The 19852-nt window shown below is 39.2% G+C and overlaps 1 protein-coding gene across 1 annotated transcript in view; it reads left to right on the top strand.

Moving 5' to 3' along the window:
- The window catches only part of ROBO2 (roundabout guidance receptor 2), a 434311-nt gene that overhangs the window by 281878 nt on the left and 132581 nt on the right, over positions 1 to 19852 (top strand). Inside the window, exons 3-5 of the mRNA XM_053969447.1 lie at positions 7477 to 7634; positions 9250 to 9370; positions 19099 to 19237. Of these exons, the coding sequence (XP_053825422.1) occupies positions 7477 to 7634; positions 9250 to 9370; positions 19099 to 19237 (418 nt within the window). The remainder of the gene's footprint in view (positions 1 to 7476; positions 7635 to 9249; positions 9371 to 19098; positions 19238 to 19852) is intronic.

A 19852-nucleotide genomic window follows, 5' to 3' on the forward strand; every position in this document is an offset into this window, starting at 1 on the left:
CGCTAATTAAATCTGCACGTTCTGGGGACTCTTTCACAGACTCAAAGTGTACAGTGCAATTTCTTGTGTGCTCTTCTCAATCACATGGTGAAAAGCTTCCACCAGAGTTTTGTTTGTATATCAGTAACATCTGAGATTTTTTGGGTGACATTGCTTTTGAAAATTCTTATGTATTTATAATTCTTTTAAGATTCTTTTTTTGGTTGGTTGGCAACCAAAGGCAAAGAGGCAAAGTCCAAACTGTCCTTTTATAGCAGTAGCCTAGGACATCATGGAGGACTTCCTCTTTTCCTATACACAATCCTCCCTACTGCATTGTTGGGAGGGAAGCATCGTTGATGGGATTTGAAGAGTCTCTAGTGCTTTTGGTGAAACTTGTCCCATATTCCTGCTGTAAGGAAGACATTCTGGCATAAAAGTGACAGAAAAAGTGTCAGTTCAATTTTCATGTGGTGTTTCCTTAAGCTGTGTTTACTTCCGCATCTGATATTCACATTAGTTGGTAAAAAATAAGCAAGTAATTTCTTTACTTATATAATGCCCATGATTTTCTGAATATGTAATCCATTAAAAGTGAAGATCACGTGAAAGCTATCTTCAGATCTGAGTTAAACTGCTAAATGTCTGATCCTTGCTAAATTAGAAGACTTACAGCAGACCATGCACTTTTAAAAAGTTTTTTGTCTATAATTATGGTATCAGTTCTTCTAGAAAGTCTCTGAACTTTAAGCAAGTAGTTGGGCTTTCAGTTTCAGTGAAATAAAGCCCCTAGTAATGTGTCTCTTGCTCACATTAGCAATCTGTGCAATGCATTCATCAAGACTGATTATGCTTTAAGAATAAGAAAAAAGAAATCTGTTCTGTATCCTAGAGAAAATTTTTCAACGTATTACGTTGTATAGCTTTAGATTTCTGAAATTACTTCAATGTGGTCTTCAGGATATTTGCATTCATAAAGAATACTTGGTTATGCTTATTGCTTCCCTTTGCCTTTCTTGACTGTCAAAACACAGTGATGCTTTTGAAGATTTATAGCAGATGGGTAATGAGATTGCTGACTGTTAACTGCAGCATTCAGAATTTGCTTGTGGAAGGAGGTGGGAGTTTAAAAAAGGGAGAAGGTTATCAGGGATTCATTGCAAGGAAGACAGGTGATAGAACTTTGTTTTCAATCAGGAGGCTTAAACATAAATACGTTACGTTTTAAATTAGAAAATACTCTGCTCTTCATGCTATCTAGTAGTCATATAAAATCTTTCAGAAAAAAAAATATGGAGATGTCAGATTGAATTCAAGTGATCACAGTGAATCACAACAAAGGCAAGAAGATTATACAATTTTTCAGTAAGTATATTCAGGCTCTATTGCATATGCTTAATTCAGTCCAAACAACAGCCTTTAAAAAATCAGAAAGAAATCATAAACTAAAGTCTGCAGTAACTATCATTTGTATATCTGTGTAATTGTGCAAAAGGGAAAGTAGGTCAGCAGTGCCCTTAACTGGGCTAGAAAGATTTCAAAGTCTGATTCCTGGCAGTGTGTGCTGCAAATAAGAAAGGAAAAAGTCCATCTTCTTTCCTGACCTTTTTACAGTCAGCTAGTTGGAGTGCAGTTTAGAGGAGAGGCAAAAAAACAGCTATATCGCACTGATTCCATTTGGAATCTCTCTTTATTTGGAATGCCACTGTCACTTCACCCACCTCAACACTGTAATTCTCTGTTCACCTGGTTTAATATATTCTGTCTTTGGAAGCAACACTTTTACATTTAGACATTAATGTTCATCATAATTTTTTGTATGTCTATATCTGTGTATATGAACAGTTAAAACTTGTAGAGGATGTGTCAGGGTTTTCTCCAATTTTTTATCTTTACTGAGGCCTTTGAAGCTACCTTGAGCTGCAAGTACTGGGCAAGCACAATGAAATACTGAGTGAGAAAAAGGGATGAGGCCAAAGAATGTTGCTAAATTGGCAAGGAAGAAGATTCTCCTTTTGTTTCTTGATGCAGATATCTCTGTGCTGATCATTACTTTGTTTTCTAGGTACCTTACTAATCAAACATTGTTGAAGCTGCTAGGCTTTTTGAAAACATCCTAACACTTCTAAAAATGAATCTCATGGACTTGAAGCTTCATTTTTCTGAACATATTTAAGTCATGGTATATTAACAAACATTCATGTCTGCTAGGCAGTATCAGTATCAAGAGATAGGCAAAGTATGGGAAAAATGGGAGGAAAAAAATCATAGCTTCTTATAATATATTTTTTTTAAAGGTAGCAGCTTTTTTCCTGGCTGCTGCTTTTTCCTCTGCACATGCAGAGGGAGCTCAAGAACTCCCTGAGAGTCTTGCCTAGGACTATTGCCAAGTTCCGGTGTTTTTGTTACAGTTTTCATTACAAAATGAGGCAGAGACAGTTGCTGAAACAAAGAGGTCGGGCAGGAGCATCTTCAAACAAAGTATATTATTATTCTTCACAAGGGAAGTTGTCTGTGACCCCTTGGGTTTTTTTTTTCTGTCACCCTGTTTCAGCAGGTAGTGCTGGCTTGCTCAGGGACCATTTCAGCAGATCATACACATTAGTCAAGATCTAAAATACCTCCCTGCACCATATGCTACCTAAAGTATAATAATCCTTTAATCTGTCCACTGCATGACATCTGGGCAGTTATTTGACTTAAGAACTCATGTCGATTGTTCATATCAGTATGTATCAGAGGGGGGAAGTGCCAAAGCAGTGGCAGAGAGATGAGGATTTAGGAAAATGCCTGTGGGGAAGTGCCTTGGATCAGAGGAGACCTACCTATGGTGTGGCAGGTGACCAAACCACCACCGATGTGGCTGTGTAAAATCTTTATATGAGAATAATATTATTCTGAGATAAGCACAGAACAGGACAGGAGGGGGAAGATGAGCTACCAGGACACAAGTCACAGAAACACATTAATATTTACTTGATATCTCTTTATACCCTCTAGTCAGCACAACAGATGTAGCTGTGTTTTAAGACATTATAATTCATTGAAAAAGGCAACAAAGATACTCTTTCCCTCCCTCCTGTCCCCAGTAATTTCAGATGTTCACCATGCACACGGAGGGGGAGGAGGTAGAGAGACAAGCGCTGGTGGGAGAAGAATGCAATTATCCCAAAGCCTCCTGACGGGCATCCACTTCTTCCTTCCAGCTTAGCTGCTCTGACCACAGGCTGGGGGCTCGTGGGACATGGACCAGATTGAAAAAGTGGAAGCAGACAGATGGTTATTTGTAATCATCATGTAAATGTAAATCCTATAAAAATGTTTTCTTTCTAAGGGCCTGAAAGCTGGAAAGAAGGATTAAGGCATGGATATCTAGCCTAGAATAATTTTGACCCCGCCACCTTCCCTCCTACCCCATAAACATCGTGCCTTTATCTCCACTTCCTTTAAACAAATTGCTGGAACCTCAGCCGAGGAAATTAATTCAGTTTCCATGTAATTCCCTGAGTTTACGAGCATCAGTTTGACCGAGGCCTGGATTTGGGCCTAAGCTGGCAGGTGCTGGCTAGCAGCTGCCTTGGGAGCGGGGGCTCCTTTTGCTCCTTTCCCCTCATCCCTCGCTCTGGCAGGTGCGTGCTCCGCCTGTTTATCCCGTTGCTGGATGTGCTCCCTTTCCCTGGGTACACTCCTGGCTACCTGGAAATGGCCGTGCGGGGCTTTGCTTGCCTTAAAGACTGCCGTGACTGCTCGCAGACATCCGTCTTGTTTGAGCACCATCACTTGTTTGAGCCACAAAGAGACTGATCAAACTTTAATTAACTTTAGTCCGCAGTGCCGTTGTAGGCTGCGTGTACGCTTTAGCTGTTCTTTGCAGCTCTCCACTCCCTTGGTGCCTTTCCAGACAGTGGGGCTCAGCCATCTGGAAGCTTTTGCCCTTGCAAGGCTTTGCCTTTTGAAATGTGAGGGTGTTTGTGCTGCTGTCAGACTGGTAGGGGGAGCAGCCCTTGGGGTACAGCTGTGCTGTGGTCCCAGAGCTAGCATGCAGTGTGGGGAGGCCATATTCCCCTTTGGCACCTCTTGTTTAGTCATAAAATCACAGAAAGGTTTGGCTTGGAAGGGTCTTAAAGATCACCCAGTATCCCATGGGCAGGGACACCTTTCCTAGACCAAGTCACTCAGAGCTCCACCCAGACCGGCCTTGAACATTTTCAGGGATGGGGCATCCAGAACTTCCTGGGCCTCACCACCGTCACAGTAAAGAATATGAGGTACCACCCAAAAATGCAGGGAAACACCCATGCAAGCACGAAGGGAGCTGTCTGTGAAATTGGAATAAAGCCAAGCAAGAACATCCAAGAAAGAATGAAGAAGAGGAGGCTGGTGGCAACATAGTGCTGCTTGTGTTGAATTTTTAAAACGCTAGTTTTTGTGCCCTGCCAAAAGGGCCCTGAGGATGGCTGGCCTCTCATGTGAACAAAAGCCTTTTGCCTGTGTGTGGAGCGGGTAGTCTGCTCAGGCACACTAATAGTTATTTGGAAGTAGCCAGCAATTGTGGATAATTGGCTGAGGAATATTCTGCAGCTCGCAATCATTTTTCTGTTTTCACAGATGGTTGTACCATTAGGTATGGTGAGTGCACCAAGATGTGCTGCAACTTTTCCATTTACTGTGCTAGTACGTGTGAACTCAACTTGTTGATGGTTCTTCCTTCTGTGGCTTCCTGTGCCATTCCAGGAGGACAGCCAAGCTCACCAGCTCGTGCTCTGCCTTCCTCTTCCCTGCTCCCTCTCTCTTGGAGTGATATTTGGATGTTCTGGGGTGACTGGGCTGATCAAATTAACATCTGTGCTTTATTTCATTGTTGTTAGATTGCATTAAAATACTGAATCACAGGAATAGCTTACCTGAGCTCTTTGCTCTTTACCTTGTTTTTCTCTCTGCTTTTATTCTTCTTTTTCCCTTCCTTTACCTGGCTTTTTCTTTTTTTTTTGTTTCCCTAAAGTAAGTGTTTCCCCTCTTCCTCTCTGAGTTATTTTCTCACTTTAATTTATATTTCATGCATTTTCTCTTATCTTTGCTTTTCTGTCTCTGCTTTATTTTTTCTCTATTTCTTTTTTCTCCAACCTTTTTTTTTTTTCCTCCAAAACACAGAATGCTTTAGATGGAAATGGTGAGATATACCTATTCAAGATTCAGGTATGTGCTGAGGTACAGAGCAAGATTAAGCAAAGCCTGTAGCATCAATTTTGTCTTCTATTCAAGCCAGTTTTGCAGAGCGACTTTGGGTAAAGGAACGTGATAAAATCAAATCACCTCTTAGCCTCATATTCTGAGGCTGATTGGAACCTTACACAATTGCTGGGATGATTCAGAGAAAGTTAATGTAATTTGCTGTGTATCACTGCAAGAAACTGTGTTTGTCAGGTTCATATAGCAGTGTGAAATGTTCAAGGAAAATGCTTTCCTTAATATCGCTGCCAGGAGTTAGGAGTCAGGAATATAAAGCCATTATGTGGTGTGATCTGCTGATTTTTCTGGGGATTTTCCACTAATGACTTTGCACTGAAGTTCTGTAATTACAAGTAGAACCAAGCCAATACAAATAATATATATTTTCTGTGTAATAATATTAGCAGAAATTAATTTTTATCTATTTACCATTTATACAAATGTGGGCATAGTATTGTCTAGAAGTACTTTTTCCTCCTGTGTATCATGGGGATCACAGAGACATATGAAGCTGCTTCCCTAAAAACCATGATTTTGTAAGGCTTTTTTCTGGTTCTTTCCCTGACATTCCCATGATATTGACTTTCTTGGTTTTCCAAAGTGTTCTACTGCCAATAGTCAGCAGCCCATGATCTTCATCATGCTAATTCTGTGCTCTGCATTACATAAGTTACTTCTTCCACTTGATCTTGAAGTTGTATAAATTCCATTTCTGCCAATTTGATTATTGTGAATCAGAAGGTTTCTATTATGCAGAAATATTTGGGGATTGAGGTTTTTGTTGTCTATTGGGTGTGTCACCTACGAAGACTACGGGTTCTTGCCAGAGCTGCATTTGTTGCCAGCTGCCTCCTGTCACTTTTATTTTATGCTTCAAGAGCAAGACCTAAATAGTCACTCTTTGTGTGTGTGTGTGTTAGAAAAGGAATTAACTTCCAATTAATTCCCTCCTTCCTCTGGGATCTACCTGTGTATCCCAAAATGGAGAATAATAAAAGTTACCTCCATGTCATTTTGAGTGCCAGATATATACAGCCCACTCACCTCAGACTATTCAGAGATCAATTCTTGTATGTATTAATCATATTTTTCTTCTGGCTTATTACAGAAGAGAAAAATACTCAGTTCCAAATGTTAAAATGGGGCACGTTTTATTAACATTGAAAGCAGTAAATTATCTCTGCTTATGAAATGAGACTGAGCAATTTCTGTTGAACTCTTCTTGACTTGCCCCTTCACTAGGATACAGTGTTTTCTAATTTCTCAGAGGGCCCTGGTTCCATTAAGGGTGAGAACTGTTTTAAAGCTGTAATGAAAGCCATGCGTAGCTGAAATTCAAGGAGGGGCAATGTCCTAAATTCTATTTCAGTAGCTCATCTAGAGCTATTTTCAGTTTTATGTTTATAAGAATGTCAATTAACCTAGAGACTAGGACACACATGGAAGAATAAGGATGAAGTGGATATCATTCTAACACACTGAAGCCAGCTAGCTGGACCTAATCCTTTACAGGGGCTTGATTTATATAAGAAGCTGGCCTGTGTTGCCTAATTTAGTTCTCAAACAGCTTGGTGATTTAAATGCTTTTTCTTTTCAATGTAGTGGGATAGTGCTGGTCAAGGTGGCAAAAATATTAGAACTAAAAATATAGAAGGAAGAAATAAATATGCTGGAAATACATTACTGTCAGTTTTATTTCTCTGACACCTTTCAGAACTGGTGACCATTTTAGCATGTATGTGCCAGAAATACAATAATAACAGTAATAATGGCAATGCCCTTAGCCAAGGTCTAACTGCAGTTCAGTATTAGTTCTGCCCCTTTTTTACCTTGTGCTGGAATTGGAGACCCAGACAAGGCAGATACTCAGCAGGTTGCTTTCTGTCATGAAAAGAACTCAACATCCAACCTGCAGAGCTACTTTTGTCATGATGGAAAGTGATCCTGTCAGGGTTAAGAGGAGTAATGGGTGCTACACATCTTTGTAACTTAAATACAGAGCAGTGTTCCTATCTGGAAAGAAAAAAAATTAAGGGAGAACAAAAGCCCTGTATGTGAAGTCTGCCTCCACTGGATGAAAGGGCATATCTGCCCAGCTTCATTTTTGAGATCTTTTACAGTCAGTGTAAGAAGCCAAGTCATCCACTAATAATGGTTGAGACTTGTTTATTTAATAATATGTGTTTCTACATTCTTTTTTTCCTCCACTTACAATGTTATCACTTCTGTTAATTTTTTTTTTCCTCTTCCCTTCATTTATTGCTCTAGTGCTACGGGATGACTTCCGCCAAAACCCTACGGATGTGGTGGTGGCAGCTGGAGAGCCTGCAATACTGGAGTGCCAGCCGCCTCGAGGGCACCCCGAGCCCACCATCTACTGGAAGAAAGATAAAGTCCGCATTGACGACAGAGAGGAGCGGATCAGTGTGAGTACAGCTCAGGTGGATTTTTATCTGTGGACACAGGGCCCACAGCTGGGTGCAGCAGAACTTACACAGCCTTAAAGCCTTGCCCATAGAAATTTGTTGTTATTCTTGGCAGTTTGCCTCTCTGAGCTTTCCCAGATGAGGGGGGCAGACTGTTTATTGCTCCTAGTCTGGCTCTCCAGCTTGAGTTTCTTTGAGGGTTGGTTTGTAAGTCCAGTGTAATGGGGGTCCATTAGAGCTGGAGATTCAGTCATAGAAGGTGCTCAGTTAGGTGAAGGACTTAGTGAATGTCTTTGACCAGTTTGGTTTTACCTTTTCTACATCTCAGTTTTCCAAACAGAGAATAACAGATGTGTTTATAAGTAAATTCAGTCAAATCTATGAGGTGCACAAATAATACCAGGGAAAAAAAACAACATCTTAAAATGATACCAATAAAGTTATAGCTATTGCGGTAATTCGGATGTGTCTAAATGTAGGCTGAAGTCATACTCTAATGAATTATAGTTCCTGAAAAGGAATAAATGTTGAGCAAATGAGTAACACTGGTTGAGTTCTGTGGTCGTTCATTTCTTGCACTGAATGAAAAAGGATCCAGCAGAAATATTGAACTTAGCAAGTGATTAGAGATAAATCATGGTCCATGCAAGCAAATGGGATAAATTAAGGGGTTGAGAACATGTTTTATTCCTAATTTTTAAATGCTTAGCTTTTCATCATTAATATTTCTTCAATAATGTTTTATGTTGTATGGAGTGATTCAGTGCTGACCTTATTCAACATGGAAGTACTATCAGGAGGCTTGTTAGTGGCTCTGAATCCCTAAGGAATTATTCCAAGCCAAGGAATCTGAGCTGCTGCTGTTTGTGGACCAGGCTCTCTGTGCTAGGGTCTACTCAAGAGTAGAAGAGCAAGGAGTGGCAGAGAACTGGCTATCATTCCCTGACACTCAAGTTTCTTTTGTTAAATTCTCAGCTTATTTTGAAGCACCCCATTGTCTAACCTTTGACACTGTGACTTCACAAGCCACAAATTTTTACTTTATTTCTTTCATCTACCCTGCTCTTTCTCTCGGTAAGCACCCTTTATAGCCAAGAAAGTATTAACTGTCAGGTGAATTCCCAGTTTGGGCCAGATTCAGTCTGTTTGCCTCAACAAGAAGAGAAAATCTGTCTTTATTAGCGATCAAGGAAACTGTTCAGACACCAGTAAAATAAAATTATCTAAGTAAAACTAAGTCAAATTGCCTTGTTTTTTCAGAGAGATGTCAAGAGTGCTTTACATATTACCATGGAAGAAATAAAAGTACTCTGTGCTGCCAAGAGACAGCAAGAAATGTAATCTTTGAAATGTAAAGAATCTGATGAAAGTCAAAGGAACAAGATCAAGTGCAGTCGAAATTAGTTGCAAATTAAAATTAGTGGGATAAAAATGTGTTCTAGAACAGCTTAAAGATATTTAAATATATAAGTATATAATTTTAAAACTATACATATATTTACAAACAAAAGTTTAGAATGTCTTGGCTGTGGAACTTGTTGCCCGAGAAGGTAGCACTTTTTCTGATGTATTTTGTTTACCTGAAGTTAAAAATGTGTGCCTTGTTTCGAAACAGATCCGTGGTGGGAAGCTGATGATCTCCAACACCAGAAAAAGTGATGCAGGAATGTACACGTGTGTGGGGACCAACATGGTGGGGGAACGCGACAGTGACCCTGCAGAGCTGACTGTCTTTGGTAAAGACACCCCTGCTTTTATTGCTTTTTCCCTACAAATGTCACAGGCTGAATTACCCTGGGTGGCTCCTCAAAACACGAGACAAAGCAAGGATAACAAAACACAGCAGTACTGCTCAAGATGCATTTCACAGCTTCAGAAGGAGAGCAGGTTTCAAAGGCTGCAGTTTATAATGATGGAGCTGTGGTGGCTCAACATTTTCCTTCTAAGCACATAGTTTCAGTCTGATTGGAGGTCCACAGTGATGTGCATAACCAGAGATGTTATTGCAGGACAATGCTCTCCCTCACAGAATGGCCAAGTGTAATTAAGCTACTTCTAATACAGTTGACAATGCAAGCTTACCAGAGATTTGGACCAGGATTGCCTATTTAAATAATTCCATCTTCCTGAGGGGTTGTGAAATCAAACCTTTATAGGAAAGCACAAAAACACTCACTTGATCAGTAAAAACATCATTAGAGACAATTCCAAAATCAAATTTTTGAATATATTAAAGTAACTTTCGGCATTTGTTTTTAAGAGGACCTGAAACAGCTTTTCCTCTTGTAAGCCAGTGCAGCATTTAGATTTTTGGTGCTGCTGAATTAAAAATGAATAAGCTTGCTGCATGAAAGAGCTCCTAGACCCGATGGGCAAGGCAAGAAGTTGGTTGTTAGGAGCACTTGCCCCATGGTTAGGGTCCAGAGCAAGAACAGAGTAATAACCCAGCCTAGAGCTGGATCCATCCTGCTAACAACTGGATAAGAAGCAAAGCCACAAAATGATGCTGTGGTACATCCTACAGCTGTGGGTTTGTAGGAATTAGTCAAGAGGTTCTGAGCAAACAAAGGAAGATCAATAAGGAAAAAACCCTTGCTGATAAGGGAAATAGGTCCATGCTGACAAAAGAGAGAGAAATAGTGTTAATGTTCTATCCTGCTACACCTTTTTGATACAGTACTGAAATTCCAAACAAGACCCTTTGAAACCCCAGAGAGACATTTAATAGAAATCCTAAGGTCCTTTGTGAAGCAGATACTCCAGAGTTTTTCACCTTCTGCCTAATAGGGTGCACTGGAAAACCCAGTCACACATAGTGCCATCCCAGTTTTTGCATGTATGTGCGATTCAGCATTTGTTTATCCACTTAAAAAGAGAATATCTATTATGTGATTCACAAAAGTCAGAGGAAGATTTTTGCTAGACAAGATCCACGAATTTCTGAGGATATGCTGCTTTTCAGCATTTCTAGACTAAAAAGGCTTCCACTCCAACTGGTTTGTTTTGGATTCATGGAAATGTGGCTTTTAAAGGCAGAATTATTCACCTTGCCAAAAAAAAAAAAAAAAAAAGAGAAAGGATCTCTGTCAAATTAAAATGCCCTTTGCAGCCAGTCTGTTAGAGTTGTAGCTTTACACAGATGCAAAAGAGACATGACATATCTCCTTCATCAGTTTAAGTACTGCTAATCTCTGGTAATACTCCCTGTGGATAGCAAGCAGATTGCAGTCCTAAACTACAAAGCCTTAAGAAATCCTTAAGAAAATAATTTGTTAAAAAGCATTGAACTGTAGGAATGAAAACTGAAATGTGCATGTAATTTCATATCCTGCAGAGCTATGAAACTTATTAGGTTTGTCTTGATATGTAAAATAATACATAAGCAATTACAATATTCTGATTTTTTTACAGAGTATAATCATAGCAATCAACTTACAAAAATACAATCTAAAACTATTTGGTGAATACCAAACAAAATCAGCAATAAATGAAATTAGATATTTTAATCCTTCTTAATTGTGTTAGACTACCTGAAGAAAATTGTATTTAAAATTCCCTGCTGCAGTATCTTCCTATCTACATTTATCCTTCTATCTGGGTATTCCCAGATACCTCCCCATCTTCCTTTTTGCTGTGCAAAGATACCATGCAGGAAGCAGGTGCTTAGGTTATGACCTGCTGTCTCACAAGATGGTTTGGCTGCCCTGTGCCCATTTCCTGGCCCTGAAGCTCTGTGCTGGTGCACTGGGCTCACTGTAACATCATGTCCAGGGTAGTCCTGGTCCTCTCCATACAAAAGGAGGGGACTTGCCCATGCTTTCCAGCAGTTACATTCCATTCCCGGACTCCAGGCAGAAGCCCATGTGTGAGCAGGGATGTGCACAGTGACTGGAGAGCATTATCCATGATGTTTCCAGGAAGCAATGTATCTACTGGACAGTCCAATCACTCTAGGCACTCACAATAAATCCAATAAATCCAATGACTCTGGGAAATGTCAGATTGGCTCTGTGTGTTCAAATTGGCTTCACTGAATGCAGGCAAAACCACCAGGATCGTATGTTAGGTCCACAGCCTTCCTCTAATATGACTCACAGGTCTGAGGAACATGGGAATACTACAAATGTTGATGAAAAATATACTAGAAATACTTACATGCAATTCATGTGCCAAACTGTAGCTGCTTTGAACGTACTTGAAAATGGACCTCACAATAAAAATAAGGAGATTTTGACTGACTTGGAGAATTTTAATAGGGGACTGGAAAGCCTATAGCTTGTGCTGATTCCAGAAAGGAATGTATATTAATTAGCTGATCAGTCATGTCTTCATTCCTTTCACAAATAACAACCTTCCAAACCTTTTCCACAGTGTGAAGGGAGCCTTAGTAAACATATTAAGGAACTCTTTCATACTAGCTCTCGAACCTTTCCAGAAACCATCTACTTGTTACTTTTGGCTTTGCAAGTTTTTCTGTAATACCTGAAGTTAACTTCTGCATGTGACTTGTGACAGATCTCTGGCTCCCTGTACAGTAAATTTAGCTTGAGGCATCGCCTCTGGAAAAACTGAATCAGTGTGGTGGGAACTGGTGGCCCAAGGGGAACAGCATGGAAGCCTAGCCTGAAAGATTACACTTTTCCTGAGTTTAAAAACAATAAAATAAATGGGTCATAAGAACCTTGGGAAGCAGTAGGGGGAGAAAATAGAATTTTCCCATGTGCAGAATATGTCCACTTGGCTAGGTACCCATTCAATAACCTTTACTGACAGATAGTTATGAATAATACATGTAGAACTTTCACTTTTTTTTCCCCAAGTTTATCTGCATAGGTAGCATTGTTTTCAACATTTAGGCACTCCTAACAGTAAACTGGTAGTGCCAATGCAGATTGCATTAGTTTTGTTCCCAAGTCATGATTCTTCTATTAGCAGAAAATTAGCAAACTTTCATAGTAAAATACCATAAAGATCATATAAGCAGAGTTATCCAAAACTGTGTTTTGAATAGTGACGAAGATGCACTACATTTTGTTAGTCTTCTTTTTTCAAGCATTACTGCTAGTTTTTGCCTTTATGAGGCTCCAAGGTGTAATCTTGGAGTAAAGCATAAAGACAGGGTCTGTCACAGTCTTAAGTTGCACTTTAAAGGAAGTTAATAACCTCAGTCCTAATGTTCACAAAAAGAGGCAGCATGGGACTTGATTATTGTGTGCACACTATTCTAAAGGCCAATTTCCAAAGTGTAAGTGATACAAATTAGGTTGCATTGCTTGTGTTTGGGCTCACAGCCCTTGGCTGAACAGAATTAAAGCAAGATGCAAAACAGAAACAGTTTAATTCCAATTTGTAAGAAAGCTTTGTTTGTAAATACATAATATGGAGCCAGAAATTAAATAAAGAAGGAATTACTCTTTATGATAACCTTTATCATTTTGTCATGCTACTTCACCATTCTGAGATAAGTTTTCAAGTTAACTGTTTCATGTTCTTTTATTTCCCTTTGCACTTAAAATGGCATGTTTGAAGAGGATGTACAAAGGTATATCTTGTATATTGATTTTAAAGCTCAGAAATCAATGAAAGCCGTAGTATATCAACTTCAAGAGGCTGGCATCAAGCAATGGAAAAAGATATATTTACAAGAGCCTCAAAAGAATATAAAGCATAAGTAAGAAGAGTAAAAAATACCTTTAAAAGATATGTCAATTTGGACATATTAGAGATTGTTTTGGATTAATCTTTGATTTTATCTTTGATAGCTGAACCTTTTTCAGCTAATAAGGTCCTGTGGGATGAAGAGGTATTCTTGTCTGATGCTTGAGGAAGTATTTGTGTTTGATGTTTTGTAGATATTGTCAGACTGAAAGAGAAACCCTAGTTTCAGAAAAAGAATGACTATGATGACATGGTGTTAGAAGAAAAAAATCCCCTAAATCCCTTTAATGAAGACACTGTGCCCCATTCTGCTTTCTTGAGCTCTGCCTATGTGGAAGGCTTTAGCAGAGTCTTGACCCATTGTATCCTGGAAAGCTTTCCTAGTCACATGGAAAAATCTACCAAAACCAGGTATACATTCATAGGTCAAGACAGAGAAATCAGCCGATCCTTCAGATCAAATCTCCTCCTGGTTTTCATCAAATCCCTGTATTGCAGTCTACTTGTGACAGTTAGCAAAAAGCCAGTTTAGCTTTAGATTATTTGTTATCCACAGATACTAAGAAGTTGTTATAGAATAACAATACAGCTCTGAAAAAAGTGTCTGATTTGGTCCCCAAAGTCTGTATGTAACATTCAGTAAAAACTGTAATTAACATGATTGTAGACTTATATAAAAGGAGAAAACCACTAGCATCTGATAACATTCATTTTACTGCATTTGCCTCTTACTGGTGTTCCATCCCTTGACTGTGCAAGCTCATCATGCCTTGGGTTGGGTGCTGCTTGGAGTGTAGGAGTTTGAGATGTCTACACAAGTGCTTATTTCTCAAATGAAAAAGGGAAAAGTGCCTAAAAAGATGAAGTAGAAGAATGTCTATAAATATAAAACCACATTCTTTTGCAATTCTGTTTTCATTTATTTGGCCAACATAGGTAAATTTAGTGAGGTCGTAATAGCCTGTCTTCTTCCACGTGTTCTTTTTTTGTCAGAGAGCTTTACTTCATCCAGATCACATTGCATTTAATGAAATATCTATGCTATTGACAGCATTCTGAAGTGAAACATACTTCCAACCATCTGATGTTTCCTTTTTTTCCCTTTTGAATCAGAATGCTAAAGTGCAAAAAGCTTTTAGATGTAACTATTTGCTATTAAATCCCTCCCCAAAGCCTTTTAATTTGTGTTTTAATGTTCTTTTTAGAACACAAAAACATTTTTAAAACAATGTCTTCTATCTAGCAAAGACAGAAAAAACGAGAACAATTCTAAATCAGATTGAGGCTCTACATTATGAAGACCATCAAATCCTTCACTCTAGCAGTTGCCTCAGCAGAGAAAATATATTAAGGTAGTTAGGATCATTTTAATTAGATTGAGGCCCCATATATGGCTGTCTAACTTTTTGAGGAACAGGAAAAGGGCAATAATACATCTGAAGGTCATCTGAGTCTCTCTAATAGACTGTGATACTCAGACCAATTGTTAAATATGGGGAAAATTGAGTTCTGAGGTTAACTTGTGTCAGCACCCAGAGCAAGAAAAGCATTTTGCTGTTTCTGGCTCAGATCTGTAGGTTTCCTTGCAGGACATACCTCAAGCACTGCAACAGATTGTAGGTGTGTGTCCAGATTGCATTAACAATCCCCTTCTATAACTGCAAGCAAAGTTTATTCTGAAGTTATAAAGGTCACCCTAGTGATAGCATGACTGGTTGACATGACATATAACCATGACCTATTTTATAGTTCTCTTCAAAGATTCTTAATATTCATCAGAGAAAGTCTGGGAAGTGGGTACTTTATTTACTCAGTGAAAGCTTATAAAACAGCTATATTAAAATTTTTATATATGCCTATGATTTTAATTTATCACCCTTTCTTGTTGTTTCTCAAATATATTGTGCTCTGGATGCTGTTGACAGAGTAACAATATTTAATTATACCACAAGGCTTTATTTATGGGCAAACCATTTCAAAAGAAAGAACATTATTATTTTTTTTTTTACCCAGAACTAGCTCTGAAACTAAGTTTGACCTGGCTGTGCAAAGAAACCTTCTTTATTTAGCATGCTTGGGCAAGCAGTGCTCTGTCTCCTGAGAGATTAACATTGTAAGCAAGTTATGCAGATGACTTAAATCCAGTTAATCTCACATAAAGAATGTTAATTGCATTGGCAATGGCATTCACTCTGATCACTTTATAGCTGTATAATTATCTATTGGACATATTCAAGGGGCTTTCTGAGTGATACAAATACAGGAAACAACATAAGAGATAACTTTTTCTTTCCTGATTCACGCTGTGCAAAATGCAGAGATGATGCAAAAATGGAAACAGCAGTTGGTATTTGCATGTCCTTGCTTACTGGGCTCTGTCCTTACATGGCTATTAATTTTCTAGCAATTTCTTAACTGTTTTTTGAAAATATACAGTTTTAGAAGCTGATATGAAACAAACATGTGTGTATTCTCCTAAATTGCCTTGATGTGGAATCCAGTGATTTATCTAATGACCTCAGGGCCATTTACTTTTTCCTCAGCTGGGTTCTCCTCAAAATGAGACAGGAATTTATTTTCTCATCTCCTGTACAGGAGAATTTACAGCCACAAGTAGCAATTTCATAAGTATGCACATTCTCATTTCTAAGCTGTTTACACACAGCTTTTGTAAACCTGATCTAAAATGATTTTTGTATGCAGATCAAGCCAGTGTACAGACAAACACAGAGTTGTTTAAATTCAGTGGGGATGAACTAGGTTCTCTAAATCACCAATTAGAATGCTGATCTGGATCTGAATTTCTTAGTTTAGGATCATGTCTTGAAAAACAAATGGCAAAATGAAGATTATTGTGTATGAGCTGAGAGCAGGAGTTGGTCTAAGCTCTTCTTAGGAGAGAAGTTGTGAAAATTATGCTGTTGAAAATTTGCATAAAGTGCATTATTAAAATATTCCCATCCAGATTCTCATAGTTACAGATGGGCCAAGTATGTTACTTAGCATTAGGATTAAATTTTTTTTTTTTTTTTTTGCTTTGTCCAGTTGTAATAAGTTTATCAAATTAAAATGGCTTTATCCAAAATTTTCCATGCCTAACTGGAAAACTGATTTTAGTTGACAAAATTAAATTGACAAAATAATTCACTCTTCTCTAAGAATGTTGAAGTTCTTGCAGTTTGGAGGCCAAGAGGATAACTGGAGTGAAATGGGCAGGAATGAGAGGAATGGAGGAAGCTTTTTGTCCTGAGAAGTGCAGGTGCCTCATACTGAATATCAGGTACCTAAAATATGTTGGGAAATAGCTACACTATGCCAGAGATGTACTCTTTTTTTGGCTTGTCCAGAGGATTTTCACTAAACTTAACGAAATACGGACCTGCCTAAAAAAAAAAAAAAGTAATAGAGTCATCAATTCATACACCAGAGAACCCATTAATAGAGATCTGGGCAGCTTTTTCCTATATCTACACTGTGTTCCTGCTGCTGTCACTTTCCTGGAAGGATCCTTGGGTACTTCAGCTGATTTTTCTTGTGTTAAGTTTGTGGATGGGCTGTATTTGGGTGACCTGGGGAAAAGGAGCTCCAGTTTAAGTGCAGACCAAACACTCAGTGGAGAAGAGTCCATTTTCTGTAAGGTACGAAAAGGGAGAGGCATGGCAGTTGGAAGGGGAATTGGACTTGAGAACTTGCTGGGTTCCAGGTGTGAAAAGTGATATTTCTGGGCTAAAAGAAAAAGATAAAATGACTAAAGAAACAGCAGCTGGATAGGTCTTGTACACAGACTTGAAATGGGAAATTACAAAGAGCTGGATATGGCTTGTACACTGACTTAAAATGGGAAATTACAAAGATTTCAATATAAGCAGAGAGGCTGGAAATTACTTTACCTGCCCAAACATTGCTGGAATCTGAAGATCCTGGGCAGGAATAGGAATAGGACAAAAGCAATGGCTTGGGGAGAAGAATCTTTGCCCGTTAGCCATGCTTTTATCTCTATCATCTGGAAAGGTGCTATAGATTCTTGAGCATGTCTATTCTTCTGCTGACAAAGTATGTTTTCCCCTGCCAATAGGTTTGCCTGCTAATAAGGAATTCCTGTGTGATGCTGTCACTCATTTACATAATTACTAACAGGTGGTTTTGTGTTCCTCATTTTCTGACTGATACTCTGATTTGTGAAAGTGATGAACACTTTTTGTCTGCAGTTGAATTAATGGAAGCTGAGCTTTGAACACACAAAATTAAAACTTCATTTCCATCCAACGCCTCCCCATCCCCTCAAAAAAAAAAAAAATTGTCAGTTTTGTGGCTCAGTTTGAACACCAAAATTTAGCAGATACTTTTAAGATCTCTATCATACCTCAGAGAGGAGCTATGAAAATAAGTGAGGTGATTATAAAGCATTAAGATAGGTGTAATAGAGGTCATGAGGAAATTAATAATTCTGTCTTTGAAGTACATTTTGAGTAGTAAGGCAGGAGGCTGCCCTCTAAACAGTACAACTAAAGCAAAGTATTAAACACCTGCTCATTAAATGAATACCAACAATCTGGAGATGTTTGGGGGAAAAATAGTGTGTGATCATATAATTGCAACCAGTCAATAAGACATCATAAACAGAAGGGAAGTGATTAAAAGACATGCAAACAGCCTTAATTCTGCCAGTAAGTGTGGCCTGCTTTATTTTTCAACCTTTATAATGTTCTTTTAACTTTTTAAAAAAACTATTTGCATATAATAATTGTGCATAACAAACCTGTAAAATTAGCTCTGTAGTTATCAAGATAAATTTCCTGAGTCAGAATCTGGTATTGCTTGCATCTGTGTGAATTCTGAGTATTTTTTTAAAGTGACATCATATCCCTTAACTTGCTGAGAGTGAAATATGAAACATAGTGTGTAGCCAGTTTTACATGTCCTTATGATAAATCCATGTCTTGAGTGGAAATACTGTTTCATATAAACCCAGCCTTATAATGGTTTGACTTACATAAATAACTTATGACGATAAAAGTGTGGTATGGCTGAGAGGACAGAACAAAATTTGTGCCTTCCAAAGGCAATTTGGAAACTAACCCCAGTGACATCCTTTCAGATGAAATTACCGGTACTTGGATTTTGTGGCAGTATAACTGAGATCAGATTGTGGCTCTGCATCTGGATTTTAAGCAGGCCTGTACAGCATTATGGTGATTAATACTATTTGTAGCTGTGCAGCCTAACATAACAAGGGTAAACACAAGTTATTATTCAGACCTTAATTTGGTTTTCCATGGTGAAGTTGGAGATGGGGATCAGAGAATCTCTGTCCTGTGCACGACAGTTCACAATTGCCTGAGGCGCATAACACAGAGCTTAAATTTTCCTCTGAAGCATCAAGGTATTGATCACTGCCAAAGGCAGGCTGGCTCCATGGGCAGCTCATACATTGCTGCAGCTGGAGCTCCCAGCTCAGGCTCTGTCTGTGCAGCGTTGCAGAGCCACAGCTTTTCCAGGGAAGGGCACGGCCTCGGAGGCCTCTCTGCTGTCTAGCAGGTGGCTGGTCAGTCCTGGCACAGGCTGCCTTCTGGTCCTCCTTCCCATCCTCTTCTTGCTGGAGAGTGGGATGGGACAGCCCTTGCCTCTCCAGCCTGGCAGCCCTCTTCCTAGCTCTTTATGCACATCATCAGTTCCACTTGTCTGAATTTGTGGAGCTCAGCCTCCTTTCTGTTTGATGGATGGGTAAGCAACAAGATGCTGAAAAGTCAAAAAGTGTTCATTTCAGCCCTCTGACTCACTGTGGAATTTTAATGTCTCTTTCAAGAGCGGCCCACGTTTCTCAGGCGACCGATTAACCAAGTGGTGCTGGAGGAGGAGGCCGTGGATTTCCGGTGCCAGGTGCAGGGGGATCCCACACCCACAGTCCGGTGGAAGAAAGATGATGCAGACTTACCAAGAGGAAGGTGAGAGCCACATTCACATTCACTTGTTGCACAATGCTGGAATCCATCCCTGCTACTAAGAGTTTGTTCGTTGACATTGTGTCCAAGATTTACTTCCCTCATTGCTGCTCTTTTGGCACTACGAATCTTGTTCCAGAGGCAGCTGTGCAGGGAAGCCCAGCCTGGGTGAATTGTCCAGGTAATGGATTCCTGTGGAGGAAAGAAAAGTGATGTGTAGGTGTTGTGAGCCCATGGGTATTCTGTGAATTTATTGGAGACAGTAAAGATGTTTTAGGACTGTAATGGTGATAGTAACCTTCAGAATGATGTGCTGATACCAAGAGGGAGAAAAGTTGGCAGGAAAGTTGCTCTGTTGCACTGGCAAGGTGAATTACAAGCAGAGCATGGTGGGCTTTGCTGGCTCCTCAGTTCATGTCTGTTAAGTCTTGGAGAGAAACCTCCCTCTTGGGGAAACAAAAAGCCAGACTAGCAGAAATGTAAAGCAGAATTGAAATCTGGAACAGGCCACCTGTGTTCAAGAAAGATTAATTTAGTCTGGAACAAACGAGGAGAAAATTTTAGTGAGTAGGGGAAGTGAATCTCTCCATCAAAAGGGTTTTAAATTAGTTTGGCTCC

The sequence above is a fragment of the Vidua macroura genome, chromosome 2 (assembly GCF_024509145.1).
Source record: "Vidua macroura isolate BioBank_ID:100142 chromosome 2, ASM2450914v1, whole genome shotgun sequence".
Classification (NCBI taxonomy): Eukaryota; Metazoa; Chordata; class Aves; order Passeriformes; family Viduidae; genus Vidua; species Vidua macroura.